Source organism: Leishmania infantum, chromosome 21 (genome assembly GCF_000002875.2).
Source record: "Leishmania infantum JPCM5 genome chromosome 21".
NCBI classification, from domain to species: Eukaryota; Euglenozoa; class Kinetoplastea; order Trypanosomatida; family Trypanosomatidae; genus Leishmania; species Leishmania infantum.
In genome coordinates, this window is record NC_009405.2 from 716,851 (window position 1) to 730,098 (window position 13,248).

Below are 13,248 nucleotides of genomic sequence, written 5' to 3' on the forward strand. Positions count from 1 at the left end.
AAAGCAAACTCACTCACATGAGCATGGCCTCTACCTCAAGCTCCACCCACCGCCCGCTCCGCAGGTCGCCGCACAGCCGCTCCTATCATGCCAGTCGCCACCCCGTGCGTCCCCCTCGAGGTAGCCTCAGGCTCCCCCACCAGTAGACAGCCAGAGGGCCGGGTGAGACGCGTCCGAGTCACGTTGGCATTTCGCCCATCACATGGGTGGCACACACGTGTTCACTGTGGCAGGTCTCTCCGATGCAACGCCATACATGACCTCCAGCATCAGCAGCGATGAACCGCTCTGGCTTCCCCACGTCGTAGGCGCTTGACCCTGTCACCACCAGAAGTGGCTCGGCATTGGCAGAATCTGGGGGCTGCTGGGCTGCGTCCCACACGCAGAGTGGGGGTACTGGACCCTGAGATACCACGCTGAGGTGTCTCGCGTCATCAGGATAAAAGAGAGGGGAAACACGACGAGGGAAGCGGCGAGATCACGTGAAATTGAACCAGCCAAAAAGAAAGTCGTCAAACGAAAAAGAAGGCGAAACAGAATACGTCGCTGACTTCCACGTACACATATTCACGCACATTTAAACGCACAAGATGTGCAAAAGCCCCGTTATCACTTACCCCGAACTCTGCCACCTCTCGCATGGGCATGAGGCGGCTTATTCTATCTTTGTTTCCCCGCCTTTTTTTCGTTCCCACGCCTCTTGCTCACCCCTCAGTGGCAAGAAGTCATGCGGAGAGGGAGGGAGCACCTCAGAGAATGCTCAAGCCGCGCGGCTGTCATGGCCAACGCCCCTTGATTGACCGTTACGTGCCTCCTCCAGTTGCTTCGCTTTTTTTTTGGGGAGGGGGGCAGTGAGCTCCATTGTGATGATCAAGATCCCAGCAGCGCTTGAAGGCGCTCGAACGTGCATGTGAAGACGACGCTTTCGCTTCCGTCGCTCACATCAGGCCTTCAGCACGGGCAACAGCACTACGGTGCGCGCCATCATGTGGGATGATTATAAGGCTGCTGCTAATCTGTACCACCTACTTAACGCCGTCCGTGGTTGGGGGAGCGGTCGAACTTGCCGTGCGGGCTGCCTCTGCTGCTCCCTTGACGAGCGTCGATCTCGCAGTCTCGGGGCGCGTGGAAGTTGTTGCCCTCAATCTTCCGTGCAACAGCCTCCATCTTGCCCTCCATCTTCTTCGCGTACGGTGCGTTCTTGATCAACGGCATAAAAGGGCGAATGGCGTTCACGAGTTGCTCTGCCTGCACCGGCGCGTTTATCGTGAGCGCTGTCTGCAGGACATAATTGCCGTAGTCGTCTTGAATGAGGTGGGAGATGATCTCCGGGTTGCACATCTCCTCCATGTACATTACTTGCACTGGCCTCGAGGCACCGCGCAGCACTTTCTCCATCACGTTGGAGCTGAACTTGTTCATGGATAGCTGCACCAGGTGGGGAAGAAACGCAAGGGCAATGGTGTCGTTTATCTTGCTGTCGTGCGCCTCCAGCACGTACTGGAGGACGTAGTTGCCAAATGGATCCTGGACAATTTGCAAACAGCAAGCCAGCACCTGATCCACAAGGGCAGCCTTTTGCCGCGGTGAAGCGTGTTCGAGGCACCGCTGCAGCACACAGCAACCCTGCTTGTTCTTAGCAATCGACACGCAGTCCGTCGCCACTGCCCTGTAGATATACTCCTTGTCGTCAAAGTCGAAGCGCTGAAGCACTTTCTGAATCACATGGTTCCCGTGTGCATCCTTGACTAGCCGAACAACATCCTTGGCGAGCGCCTCGCAAATGATCTTCATCTCCTCGCGCGTCGAGATAGTCTCGATCATCTTCTGAACGCTAAATGTGCCATGCGGCGTGAGGGAAATCATGCAAATATGTGGCGCTGCCACGACGGCGACCTTGTATCGCGCATCATCGGGCATGATGTCGAACAGCTTTTGAATGAGAAAGTTTGCGTACTGGTCTGTCATCAGCTCCCCAACGTGCGGAATGATTTCGTCCATCATCACCTGCAACGCCTCGGTGTCGCAGTTCGTGTCCAGCCACCGCTGCAGATAGCGGCAACCGTGCTGATCCTTCGCGGTTTCGTAAACCCTGCCCCGCAGGCTGTCGGCGGTGAGGGCACCACCCTGGAAGTACTTGCTACCATGCCCTGACCAGTCGCCGTAGCCTCCGCCCACCATCACGTCCTGCGAAGCGAGCACCTCCTGCATGATCAGCTCAGGCACCGGCATACTATTCAACTCTGTGGCCATCATGTGGTCCATCTGTCCCGTACTCATGCCCCGCTTTCTCGCGCCAGGAGAGAGGACGCAAGTCTCACTACCGCTCACGATCTTTGGTTTACGGTCGCAGTGGCCACTGTAGCTGCCGTTGAAGCGATTGTTGCAGCGGCGCTGCTGTGGACTCTGAGCCGACGTGTACGGAATGCCCAGGCTGTGGAAGGAAGAGTTAGTCGGCGTGTGGCTCTGTGGCTGCCATGGGACAGTATTCGTAAGTTGATGGTTGATAGGCGAGCTCAGCTCCGCGGCAGTCAGCGGAGACGGCATCGCAAACACCTGCGAGCTCTTGGTGTACTTTACAGTAGGCTTTGGCTGCTGCACACTTTCCTCCGTGTACACCACGTACTGCAAGATCTCCTCGAGATTGGTGTACCCCTCCGTCCTGTACTCATCCTCGTGCACCGTCCAGGCCATTTCGGATCACGAGCACGCTGCCGTTTCCGCGAGAAGCGCGCTTACCCTAAAATAAAATAACACAAAATAGATGTGAACAACACGAACGCAGATAAAAAAACAGAGCAGAGAGGCGCAAGCCTGTCCTCAGTCGACTATAGTAAAGGTGCGGCTTGCGTCCGCATCGATGGAAAAGATGCGAAGGGGAGAGGGCAAACAAAAGCGCAAAGCAGCAGAGAAGAAAAAAATGCACGAGGAGGAGTGTGAGGTCTAGAAGATGGAGCATTCATGGGGACCTAAATGAGGCACAAGCACATACGCATCAGAGCAAGAGCCTAACTGCAGGCCGAGATGGGGAAGTATGCTTCTTTTTCTTTTTGCCAAATCCTGAATGAAGTCGTGGACGCATTTTTCGAGCTGCAGCCACTGAGAGCTTTCAGGTACTTTTCTACTGTGTCATTTGGCGTGTTTCTTTTTGACCTGCAATCACCACTGTGCAGGGGCCCGCTCAAACGAACGCGAGGCTTGCAAAGTCCATAAACAACTACGCACCCACACATATTTCCAACCATGCAGGGCTCAGGAGTGGCATGCGCTAGTGCTCTTTTTCTTGGCAGCCGCCTCGACCAGCTTTGAAACGCGCTCATCGTCGAGCGAAACGGCAGCCTGCAACTCCTGCATGGCCTTCATATCACGTATCGCCTTGTCGGCGTCCACGCGCAGTACGCCAAGTTCTCGCATGAGGAGGTGTGGCAGGAAACTATCGTCGACGCTTTCGTACGAGTGCTCAGCGCGAAAGTAGAGAAAGTAGGCGTATGAGCACAGCGCCGTCGCAGTCGTAACAAAAAAGGTGACTGGCTCCATCACATCCCACCCGTACACCTGGAACGTCAAGTACGCCAGCACTAGCATCTGAGTACCGCTGCCGAGTGCTGTAAACGCCCAGAACTCTCTCTGGCGGCGCACCGCCCTCTCCGCCGCCGGTAAACTTTGCCTATGAAACGCGGCAAGAGATTCAGACAACGCGTGGTACAAATTCTCGAATGTTTTGCTTGTTGCCGGTACAAGGGGGAGCCCGCTTTTCAGATGCACCGCGTCGACGACAGCCTTGACGTCAGTGTACACGTAATCATCCACCTCCACAATCATCTTCGCGCGTTTGAGAGTGTCTATGTACTTCACCGCCTCCGCGTCTGTCATCTGATACTGTGATGGGGTCAGCTTCCCTTGTGTCAAAAGAGCGACAAAGGCATCCTTCGGAAGTATTTTTTTGCCGCAGAGGTCAATCGCACAGCGCGCAAACAAAGCCTTGCGCAAAAAGGTCTCGGTCACCATCGCGTCCAGGCGGACGCCCTACATCGAAGAGAATGAGTACTGGTGGGCAAAAAATAATCGAGAAAGAAAAAAAAAACAGAAGGGGGAGAAGGATTCATCAAGTGATCGAGGAGCTCGACAGCCGCCTGTGAATAAGAGGTGAGCGCAAAAACCTGCTTGGTGCCAGCACACGCAGGAAGTGAACGAGTCTCAAATGCATAAGCACACAGCATTCGGACCCTCGCAAAACAAAGCAGTTTTCTCGCGAAGCAGGCTTTTCTCCTTTTCTTCGCGACACATGCTAAAATACAATGTGAGTGTCAGGCAAGGGGCGAAAGTGGACGATGATTGGGGCCGCTTGACGAGAAACAATACCTGAAATAGAAGACATTTTCCACAGCACAGCTCTTTGTTGCACGCCGCCGAAGTCTATATACTTTCCGCTACGCAGCACTATATGCATGACCACACTAAATCTGGTCCAGGTAATCGCGCAGCTGATCGACGCTCAGGACTTCGAAACGGTTTCCTACAACACGACCGACCTCAGTGTTTTCTGACGTCATCTGGCCATCAAAGCCCTCCTTTAGCGTCAACAATGCGGTGTGTACAGCATCCTCCAGCTCCATGTCCACAGTGTAACGCTTTTCTAGAAATGCCTTCGCGTCCGGACTTCCGGTGCCAATCGCCGTCGCCTTCCACGCCCAGAACGTGCCGCTAGGGTCCACCTGATACAAATGGTAGCCGTTAGCGTCCACCCCAGCGACCAGGAGAGAGCATCCGAAGGGACGAACACCGCCAGACTGTGTAAATTCCTGATAGAGAGCGCTAATCTTCCGCACCAGCTGGCTGATCGGAATGCTCTCGTTGTACATCAGCCTGTACTGCTGGCAATTCTTCCGAGCTGAGTCGATAAGAACACGGCAGTCCGGGCCCATCCCGCTGTAGGTGCAGCCAACGTGCTCATCCAAGACGAAGACCTTCTGGATCGATGAGGCATCCACTAGGGTAGATGGAGCCTTCTTCTTTGCAGCAATGACGACCCCATCGGTGGCCTTCACCCCCAGCGCAGTCGTCCCTTTGCCGGCAGCTGTCGTCGCATACTCAATCTGGACCAGCTTTCCTGAAGGGCTAAACGTCGTCAGACCATAAAATGCCTCAGACATTTTCAGTTATGATGCTGCTTTCTTTTTTTTTCCAAATATCGATGTATTCGTCTTTGTGTAGCGAAAAAGTACAGCTTACCTCACAAGCTGTGTATGCTAGAGAAGCGAGTGCACGGGAAGTGAAAGAATGGCTTCTGCGGCGCAGAAAAAGAATCCAGCTAGATAAAACAGAAAGCGATTTTTGAGCGCCGTGTTGTGTTTGGATGGCGTCATGATTGTTGTTTTACGGCAATTCAGAGTGCGAAAGCACAAGAGAGAAAGCCAAAGCAAGCGGAAAGCAAATATATTTAGAGACAGAAACACGCACTTGCCACGTGTTGTTCATTCCCATGAGTAGTAAACCCGAATTAAAAAAAAGTTTTATTTCCGCCGCTACCGAGAGGATTGAGATGCTTCTCGTGCAGATTTAGGTGCTGTACTAACTTCGAGCAGAAACAGTTTCGCTCACTCACGAGGGTTGTGGCTCTCTCCCCCTTGATATGCGATAAGCGCTTTGGATCAAAATCCTTTTTTTTTCATGCTTGACTAGAACACCAAGAAAACGGCAAAACATCAAAGAAATCACTTCGACTAATCATTGAGAAAAAGGAAAGCCACTCCTTCTCGATGCTTTAATGAAAAACCTCCTACGCTGATTTTGATAAAATTTCAGTCCGCGGAAAGAAAAAAAGCTAAGAGACAGATCAATTCGCACTTGACTTCTTGTAGTTGAAAACAGAAACACACTATGCGCCCTAAAAGCTCCATGGTCAGTGCTTACTCGGACACGGGTTTCTTGCCCAGCACAAACATGTCGTGAAGGATCGGCGCCTTCTCGCGCCAGTCCGACGCATCGACATCGTACAGAGGCTCAAAGTCGCGGTCTAGCCAGTATTCATACGCACCTTTGCGGTTTTTCTTCACCGGCTGGTACATCGGCTCGAACTCCTTCCACGGCTTCACACCGTAGAGAACGGTGTGGTCAAAGTGGCCGAGAGCACGCTTCTCCTCCCACTTCTCCAGCCACGTCTCGTGCATCATGCGCTCGACATACCAACGCATCTTCTTGCACATGGAGTGTTCCTCACCCCAGTTGCCGATGCAATGCAGCCACTGGTAGTAGGCCAGAATGCCGTTCTTCTGCTTGTTGGTTGTCCCACAGAAGCGCGGGTCGTTGAAATCGCTGAAGTGAGGCATTGCTGGCAGGTCCTCACGCTGAACCCTGTACTTTTTATGCTCCTTGTGTGGCATTTTTGGTGGCAGTGAATGGTAACTGTTTTACTAAGATAAAGCTAACTAGTACCACGCTTTCAGATGCGAAAGAAACGATAATAGGTAGAGAGAATGTAAGAGCGTCATTGTTGTTTCGAACAAAAACACAAAAGGGAGATCAAGGGAGCAGTATCACATCTGAACTCAGAAGGCTACATATGCATAAGGGAAGCTGCTGTGAGCATGCCCTCTCATATGAACCTCCTTGATAGAAACAAAGAGAGGAAAAGCACATGCATTGAACACATATGCGCAGCACACGTTCTTTGTGTGTGCTGAAGGTCATACCCCCAGAAGGGTGCGCACCAAATGGAGAGTAAGAAAATGCGCACACACAGATTTTTGTTTCGTGAAAGGAAAAGAAAAAAAAATTCAATAGCACTTTATAGTCACCTACTGATTAGCGATCTTGCGCAGCTTCGCGTTCCCGTTGGCCAGGCGCACATCAAGCTCCATAGCCTTGCGAGCAATAGCTTTGCGCTTTCGTGCACCGACAGTGTGAGAGATGACGCCAGCGTACTTGCGGTTCTGCATCACGAGCATGTACAGGTCCTCCACGTTATTGATGGGGAAGCTGCGAAAGCCGGACGGAGTGATATACTTGGTGGCACGGTCGCTACCGTAGCCCTTGTTCGGCATCGCCTTTTGGCCTTTGTAGCGGCGGCGGACCGGGGAGTCCTCACCACGCGGCTTCCGCCAGCTAGAGCTCAGCTGCGGAAAGAGCTCATAGCGATGTCGGGTGAAGCGCTTCGTGCGCTTCTTCACGATAGCCTTCGAAACAGTCGGCTTCACCATCTTTAAGTGCTATACTACCACAGTCCCTCAAAGAGAGAGATGTCAAGCTCAAAAAAAAAGTTTAGACGAGATGCGAGAGACAGATGAACATATAGATTCAAAGCCCAACAGAGGAGCAGGCAGCCTCACGTAGAACGTGTACGCGAAACACGCAAAGATCGCAAGCATTATATATGCTAGCTGTAATTGCGCAGCGAGAAAAAAAAAGAGACTTCAATGAGAGTCTCTTGTTTCGCTCTAGAGGAACAGTTAGCAATGGTTCCCTAAAAAAAAAAACAAGGTGCTACTCAAATGCTTTTGTGTACTTTGGGCAGATCTACCAAGAGGCGATTTTTTTTACTGAGCGAAGTTGACAACTGAGGATGGGAAAACGGCAGTCCAACAATCCTTCAACATAAGTGAGCACACTTGGCCCAGAGAAAGGACACAAAGAGTCAGCGATTGCCTGTCAGCTTCTTTTTCTCGCAGTCTTCTTTGCCTTCTGGGCATACGGCTTCCGACACTTGGTGTCGAATTGAAGACGACTGGCAGCGGCAAAAAAGGCAACTCTATCAACTGCCGTCGTAACAGTGATGTGGCCTTTGCTGCATTGAATGTAGAACACTGGTGCGTCGTCATCTGGGTATACATTGCTGTTCGGGCAATGACTAACAAGCCGAGCATCCCAACCCAGAGGCGAGAGAGAGGAGGAAACTCTCCGTTTGTAGATGAGGCATAATTGACCGTAGCGGGTGTTGCATCGCTGGCATATTTCGATTTCACCAATGTTTAAAACTTTTTCATGCTGCCGGCAAAAGAGGCAAAGCTGTTTTGGCGACTCCATTCTGCGACTGAGTCAAAGCTAAAAACACGAAAAGATGCAGGAATGAGAAAGGCGAAAGGTTTATCGGCTCTGAGGATTGGTGTCTCCAGAGCGGGCACCAGGAATAGCTAGTATGACGCCGCGCCTGACCACATCTTGGCTTTCGAAGGGATAAATTCGCAGCAACTGGAGCATGTGCACGAGTTTCGTCTCGATTGTTTGGGGTTCTGTGCGAAGCATCTCGGAAAGACAGCAAACGTTTTGGTTGGTCATGTAAGACGCGGAAAGGGGACAGGTGATTCTTGCAATGAGTCCATATGAAGGCCGCAGACCATCGCAGTGAGCCGCAAACTGGCACCTCTGCCAAAGTAATGAACAGATGGGGGGGGGAATCGTCATGACATCATGCGTGGCAGTCGGACTCCTTTCCAGCTGTGTCACAACAAAATCCAGAGGATGGGGCAGGAACGCCCACTCTCAGGTGAGCGTTCCTCTGTGCATTTCGTTCCTCGAAGTTCTTGAGTCACTTAGCGGTCAAAGCCTTCGATCCCGATTTCGCGGCATGCGTTGAGACAAGGCGCCTCGGCTGTGCTAGCACAGGAACTGGAGACCCCGTGCCAAGCTTCTTTTACTAACCTTCATGGCACCATCTCGATCTCCTGCTTACGTGCGCACAATTTTCTTCCTCACGGCTACATACGTGCGGTGACAACTCAGAGAAAAGCCGCATCGTCTATCCCTTAGTGTGTGTCAAGGACAAACAGCAATACTTTTCCAACCTAGCAATCGATCATGCCCACCTCGAAGGAGGCCGCGGATCAGAGTCGAAAATTCGGCTTTAAAGAAACGCGTGAGCAGTACCAGCAGCGGAAGAGGCAAGAAAAGCAATTGAAATGGACGGTAAGGCTATCGAGAGAGGGCCTCGGAAAACTGAAAATCGAATTGGAGTCCCTGAAGAGAGCCCGTTTTTTGGCACCTCAACAAAACGAACGCAAGCGCCTTGTGCAGCGCATGATTCGAGACCTCGAGGCAGCAGAAAACAAGGAGCCCGAGGAGGAGACACCTGTTGTAGCTACAACGCCGCCGGCCGTAGACTCAGACTCGGATGACGACATTTTTTTTGCGAAAGGCACGCTCGTAAATGACGAGCACAAGCGTCTGTTTATCCCGCGCTCGATCCGCAGGAAGCCAGAGGAGAAAAACTGTGAAAAAACTGCTCAGCAGCTTGCTGGCGAGGCCGAAAAAGAGCTTCTTGCTGCTGTGCACGACGATGACGACATCGATTCATTTCTCGATTCTCTCCAATGATCATGTGAAACCTTCTGCATCCCTCCTCTAGCAAGACAGCACTCGCTAGGAGCCTCGCGAAAAACAATTCTCATCGCTGCTATTAAGCACGTGCAAGAACCCAACAGAGGACAATAGACTCATGAGTTTGCTTTTTGGGTGAAGGTTTACTATTCTCAGCGGACGACGGATTCCTTGCAGCGAAGTATGAGCTCACTAGATCGAAAAAGAAGGGAAAAAAGATGCAAGCTTTTGAACGTGTGCCTTTTGCTATTGGCCCCGCTTCAACCTGGAAAACATCTACCAAGTTGGCTTACCTATCTTGACATTGCTTGCGCGCTTGATAATTTCGGCTTCAGCGAGAGTCTGTCTCACTTGTAGAATCTGTCTTTGGCTTTCCATTGGCTGTCGCATATGCAAAGTTTCTCTCGTTTTTTCTTACAGCATCAAAGCAAGACGTTTTTTTTGTTCGTTTGCGTTGCTATCATTCTCTCCGGCTCCTCTTGTCTCTCCCCTTCTCAACCTTTCCTTTTATGGATCTTGGCATGTGTCTCTTAACACGGGCATCTACATATCGCCGCAATGGCGGTGAGCTAGGCACTAGCATGAGCAGTAAGATCGCCGAGCTGTCGGGCAGAATACTGTCGCAGCAGCAGTACTCACAAATTTTAGAGCAGCGCAGGTGGCTGCAAGGGTTGCTCAAAGGGGTTTCTCTTGATATGGGTGCAAAGGAGGAAGAGAAAAGCGCTTCTCCCGTTGTGTTGCCATATGGTTCTATTGTGTCTGGCACCTCGTTTACAGACGGTGACGCGGATTACATAGTTTCTTTCCCAATTGTCTCTGAAAGCACGCGACAAAGCGGCGCATGCGTCATTGCACGTGAACGCCAGGAAAAGTGCCTTTCCGACATATTCTCTCACATTCGCAAATGCAACAGCGACGTCGAGTTGCACCCACAGCGCATTTTTCGTGCAAGAGTGCCAATAGTGCAGTACGTGCGTAAAAGTGCCCAGGAGAGCACCAAATTTGATCTTTCTCTCTCGTTGGACGGGCTGAAGAATTCTTTGCTACTGAGGCACTACATGGCAGGTGATCCTCGACTTCGGCTGGGGGTGCTAGGCGCCAAGCAGTGGGGGCGCGAGCAGCAAATACTGAACGCGCGGCGAGGCTGGATCTCACCGTACGCCCTGTCCATCATGTACATTCATTTTATGAAGGATACAGGCCGCACAGCTCTTTCTTTTGACGAGGAGGCAGTTAGTCAACGAGTGAATGCGATCGTATCCACGGCAGCGGAGTCCGAAGGCGATATCAGCCATGTTGATGAGTTAGCCTCCATCTTGCCTCTGCAGGAAGCCGATATCTCACTTGTGGAAAAGGATGTGCTTGATTTCTTCGCTTTTTACGGTACTCCTGGTGGATTTGACTTCGACGCTTCTGTAGTCGATATCCGCTCGCGAGAACGCTTCTCCACTAAAGACCAATGGTGCCAGTTCCTAGATCAACTTGACGAGAAGGAGCGCTGGCACCTTCTGGGCCACGAAGTAATCCTTCTCCGAGATCCGTTTGAGCCTCATAGCCTAGGCCGAAGCGTTGATTTCTTTCGAGGAGAGGAGATCAGAGAGAAGTTCCGCTCCGCTGCTGTGAAGAAAGAGCCACTTTCACTTTTCGCGTCTCTTTGAGTCACGCTGCTACGGTAGTACAAGAGGCATGACACTAGCGGTAGTTGCGCTTGTGCACCGACGACTGCTGTTCTGATGCACAAGCACGTAGTAAAAATCGTGTTATTTAAACGGAATAGCTGTGGGGGTCAATGTGCCTGTACCATGTCAGGAAAGATCGAGAAAGAGGGAAAGATGGAATGTGGGGACATATTTATCGCACTGGATAGCTTGCGGCTAGCGCTTGAACGATGCTTCTCAGCCCTACTCTTTCTTTTGTGTCGTACGCGTTGCAAAGCAGTGGACAAGAAAATGCGAAGCTGTGAAAGCTGACCTCTCAGTACCACCTTAGCGTTTGTGACGCCTTTGGGGGAACGAAGGAAATCCCGCATTCAAGGTGACATTGATTCAATAGCTTGCCCTGTTGCCATTGAATAAAAAATTATGTTTGTCCTTTCCTATTCTCTTTTTTTTTCCCGGAACACCTCTCTGCGTGCTTAAAATTTCTACGCGAACCAAACAAAATGACGAGATGAGGTGTTCCCCCCTTTTTATCCCCCGCATTCACACCGACGTAGTTGTGGGCTCTTCTCGGTTGTTACAATGTCACCAGTGCTGGTTCCTACGGCATGTGAGAACTGGTCTCTGAATATCGATGATGAGTCCACAAGGCGATTTTGGTGGAACAACACATACAGTATTACACTTTGGGAAGAGACGCTGAATATCGAAAAGCAAACGGAAACGATCACAGACGGCGATGTATGGTCCAAGTTTATTGACCTTCAGTTGCGATGCGCTTTCAAAATATGCTCCATTTGCCATTCACCAGAAGGCAACGATGACATGAAAATCTGTTGCTACTGCGGTAATACTGTCCATGAAAATTGCTCGGAGCCTGCAGCGCCGGAGCAGATCATGTGGAAACCTGCGAATCTTGCATACGTAGAGCACATGCGCGCCTGCTTTCAGTGCCAAGCAGTCGATTACAAAGAGCCGTCCGCTCCTCAGTCGCCGAGCGAGTGCGACAATGCTCGTCGTGCTGCGAAGAGAGCACTAACAATATCCGACGAGTATCCACCGGCTACCGTTGAGCGGATTCAAGAGCTCTTGCAGCAAGCGGAGACCACTTCTAATGACGCAGTGCTTCTTGGCGAGCTGAAATCTCTCGTGCAAAGTTATTTTCAGTCTCCACAGTCGCTACGGTTCTTGCGCAAAGAGCGCGTTGCCTCAAAAGGTGGCGGAATAGGTGTGGTAGCGGCCCAGAAAATACCTGCTTTCTCCATTATCGGTGTTTACCCCGGATACTTGGATTTCATGAGTGGCGAGCAAGCCAAGTGTGGTCGCCCTGTACCGAAATATGCTTTGATGGAGTACAACTGCGCCAACTACTTTAATGAGGTGTTTGTAGAACTGCAAACTACTTTCACGCCCTTTATCAATGAACCAAATGTCGATGAAAAAAGCAACTGCGCCTGGATCCAGGAGCCACACCGCAAAAACGGGCGATTGAGTGTCATCTGCGTTCGGGATATTCAAGAGGGTGAGGAGCTTACGATTGGATACGGTCCCATTTATCCTCGCACGTATCCGTATTGCTACGATGCGTATGCCTGCCATCAGATTGAGGGCCATGCCACGCATCCGTGCTATTCACTGTGGCACTGGCCTACCCTGCAGGAAGCAGACGCGCGATTTGTGTGTTACATTGGCTACATTGAGAAAGAGGATTGCTATGTTCTTTGGAAAAACGAGACATGATGATGTCCCCGTTTACTCCAAACAACACACACACACACACACACACAAAACTATGTCCAAAAATGAGAAAAACACAATAGGTGTAGAAGGTAAACAAAGACAGCAGGAGAAAACATACGTCGCCCCGCTTTTTCGGTTCATTAGAAAACAAGGATCCTTAGTCTTGATGGGCTCAGCGTCATGCTACGCATCCTCATGCCACTACACAGCGACCCTCTTGGTGGTTTTCTCTGCGAGATAATGAGGGGAACAAGCGTGTACTTCTTTGAAGGTTTTTCTTCCACACTATTCCGTGGGCCCTGATGGCGCGAGACACCTCAGCGTGGTATCTCAGGGTCCAGTACCCCCACTCTGCGTGTGGGACGCAGCCCAGCAGCCCCCAGATTCTGCCAATGCCGAGCCACTTCTGGTGGTGACAGGGTCAAGCGCCTACGACGTGGGGAAGCCAGAGCGGTTCATCGCTGCTGATGCTGGAGGTCATGTCATGTATGGCGTTGCATCGGAGAGACCTGCCACAGTGAACACGTGTGTGCCACCC

General features: G+C 51.3%; 8 protein-coding genes across 8 annotated transcripts; 3 read left to right on the plus strand and 5 right to left on the minus strand.

Moving 5' to 3' along the window:
• Positions 1 to 1,029: 1,029 nt before the first annotated feature.
• Positions 1,030 to 2,694, minus strand: PUF3 (putative pumillio protein 3; the record flags this gene model as incomplete). Its single annotated transcript, XM_001465428.1, has 1 exon — positions 1,030 to 2,694. One exon carries the CDS (start codon positions 2,692 to 2,694, stop codon positions 1,030 to 1,032), a length of 1,665 nt encoding a protein of 554 aa, XP_001465465.1.
• Positions 2,695 to 3,252: 558 nt separating this feature from the next.
• LINJ_21_2060 (conserved hypothetical protein) lies at positions 3,253 to 4,008 on the minus strand (the record flags this gene model as incomplete). Its single annotated transcript, XM_001465429.1, has 1 exon — positions 3,253 to 4,008. The coding sequence occupies one exon, from the start codon at positions 4,006 to 4,008 to the stop codon at positions 3,253 to 3,255; it is 756 nt and encodes a 251-aa protein (XP_001465466.1).
• Positions 4,009 to 4,457: 449 nt separating this feature from the next.
• LINJ_21_2070 (putative proteasome alpha 2 subunit) lies at positions 4,458 to 5,153 on the minus strand (the record flags this gene model as incomplete). Its single annotated transcript, XM_001465430.1, has 1 exon — positions 4,458 to 5,153. The coding sequence occupies one exon, from the start codon at positions 5,151 to 5,153 to the stop codon at positions 4,458 to 4,460; it is 696 nt and encodes a 231-aa protein (XP_001465467.1).
• Positions 5,154 to 5,909: 756 nt separating this feature from the next.
• COX6 (putative cytochrome c oxidase subunit VI) lies at positions 5,910 to 6,383 on the minus strand (the record flags this gene model as incomplete). The annotated part of the gene is made up of 1 exon (XM_001465431.1): positions 5,910 to 6,383. One exon carries the CDS (start codon positions 6,381 to 6,383, stop codon positions 5,910 to 5,912), a length of 474 nt encoding a protein of 157 aa, XP_001465468.1.
• Positions 6,384 to 6,797: 414 nt separating this feature from the next.
• RPL32 (60S ribosomal protein L32) lies at positions 6,798 to 7,199 on the minus strand (the record flags this gene model as incomplete). Its single annotated transcript, XM_001465432.1, has 1 exon — positions 6,798 to 7,199. One exon carries the CDS (start codon positions 7,197 to 7,199, stop codon positions 6,798 to 6,800), a length of 402 nt encoding a protein of 133 aa, XP_001465469.1.
• A 1,594-nt stretch (positions 7,200 to 8,793) lies between these two features.
• On the plus strand, positions 8,794 to 9,309 carry LINJ_21_2100 (conserved hypothetical protein; the record flags this gene model as incomplete). The annotated part of the gene is made up of 1 exon (XM_001465433.1): positions 8,794 to 9,309. The coding sequence occupies one exon, from the start codon at positions 8,794 to 8,796 to the stop codon at positions 9,307 to 9,309; it is 516 nt and encodes a 171-aa protein (XP_001465470.1).
• A 512-nt stretch (positions 9,310 to 9,821) lies between these two features.
• LINJ_21_2110 (RNA polymerase II) lies at positions 9,822 to 10,970 on the plus strand (the record flags this gene model as incomplete). Its single annotated transcript, XM_001465434.1, has 1 exon — positions 9,822 to 10,970. One exon carries the CDS (start codon positions 9,822 to 9,824, stop codon positions 10,968 to 10,970), a length of 1,149 nt encoding a protein of 382 aa, XP_001465471.1.
• A 582-nt stretch (positions 10,971 to 11,552) lies between these two features.
• On the plus strand, positions 11,553 to 12,710 carry LINJ_21_2120 (conserved hypothetical protein; the record flags this gene model as incomplete). Its single annotated transcript, XM_001465435.1, has 1 exon — positions 11,553 to 12,710. The coding sequence occupies one exon, from the start codon at positions 11,553 to 11,555 to the stop codon at positions 12,708 to 12,710; it is 1,158 nt and encodes a 385-aa protein (XP_001465472.1).
• Between the last annotated feature and the right edge of the window lie 538 nt (positions 12,711 to 13,248).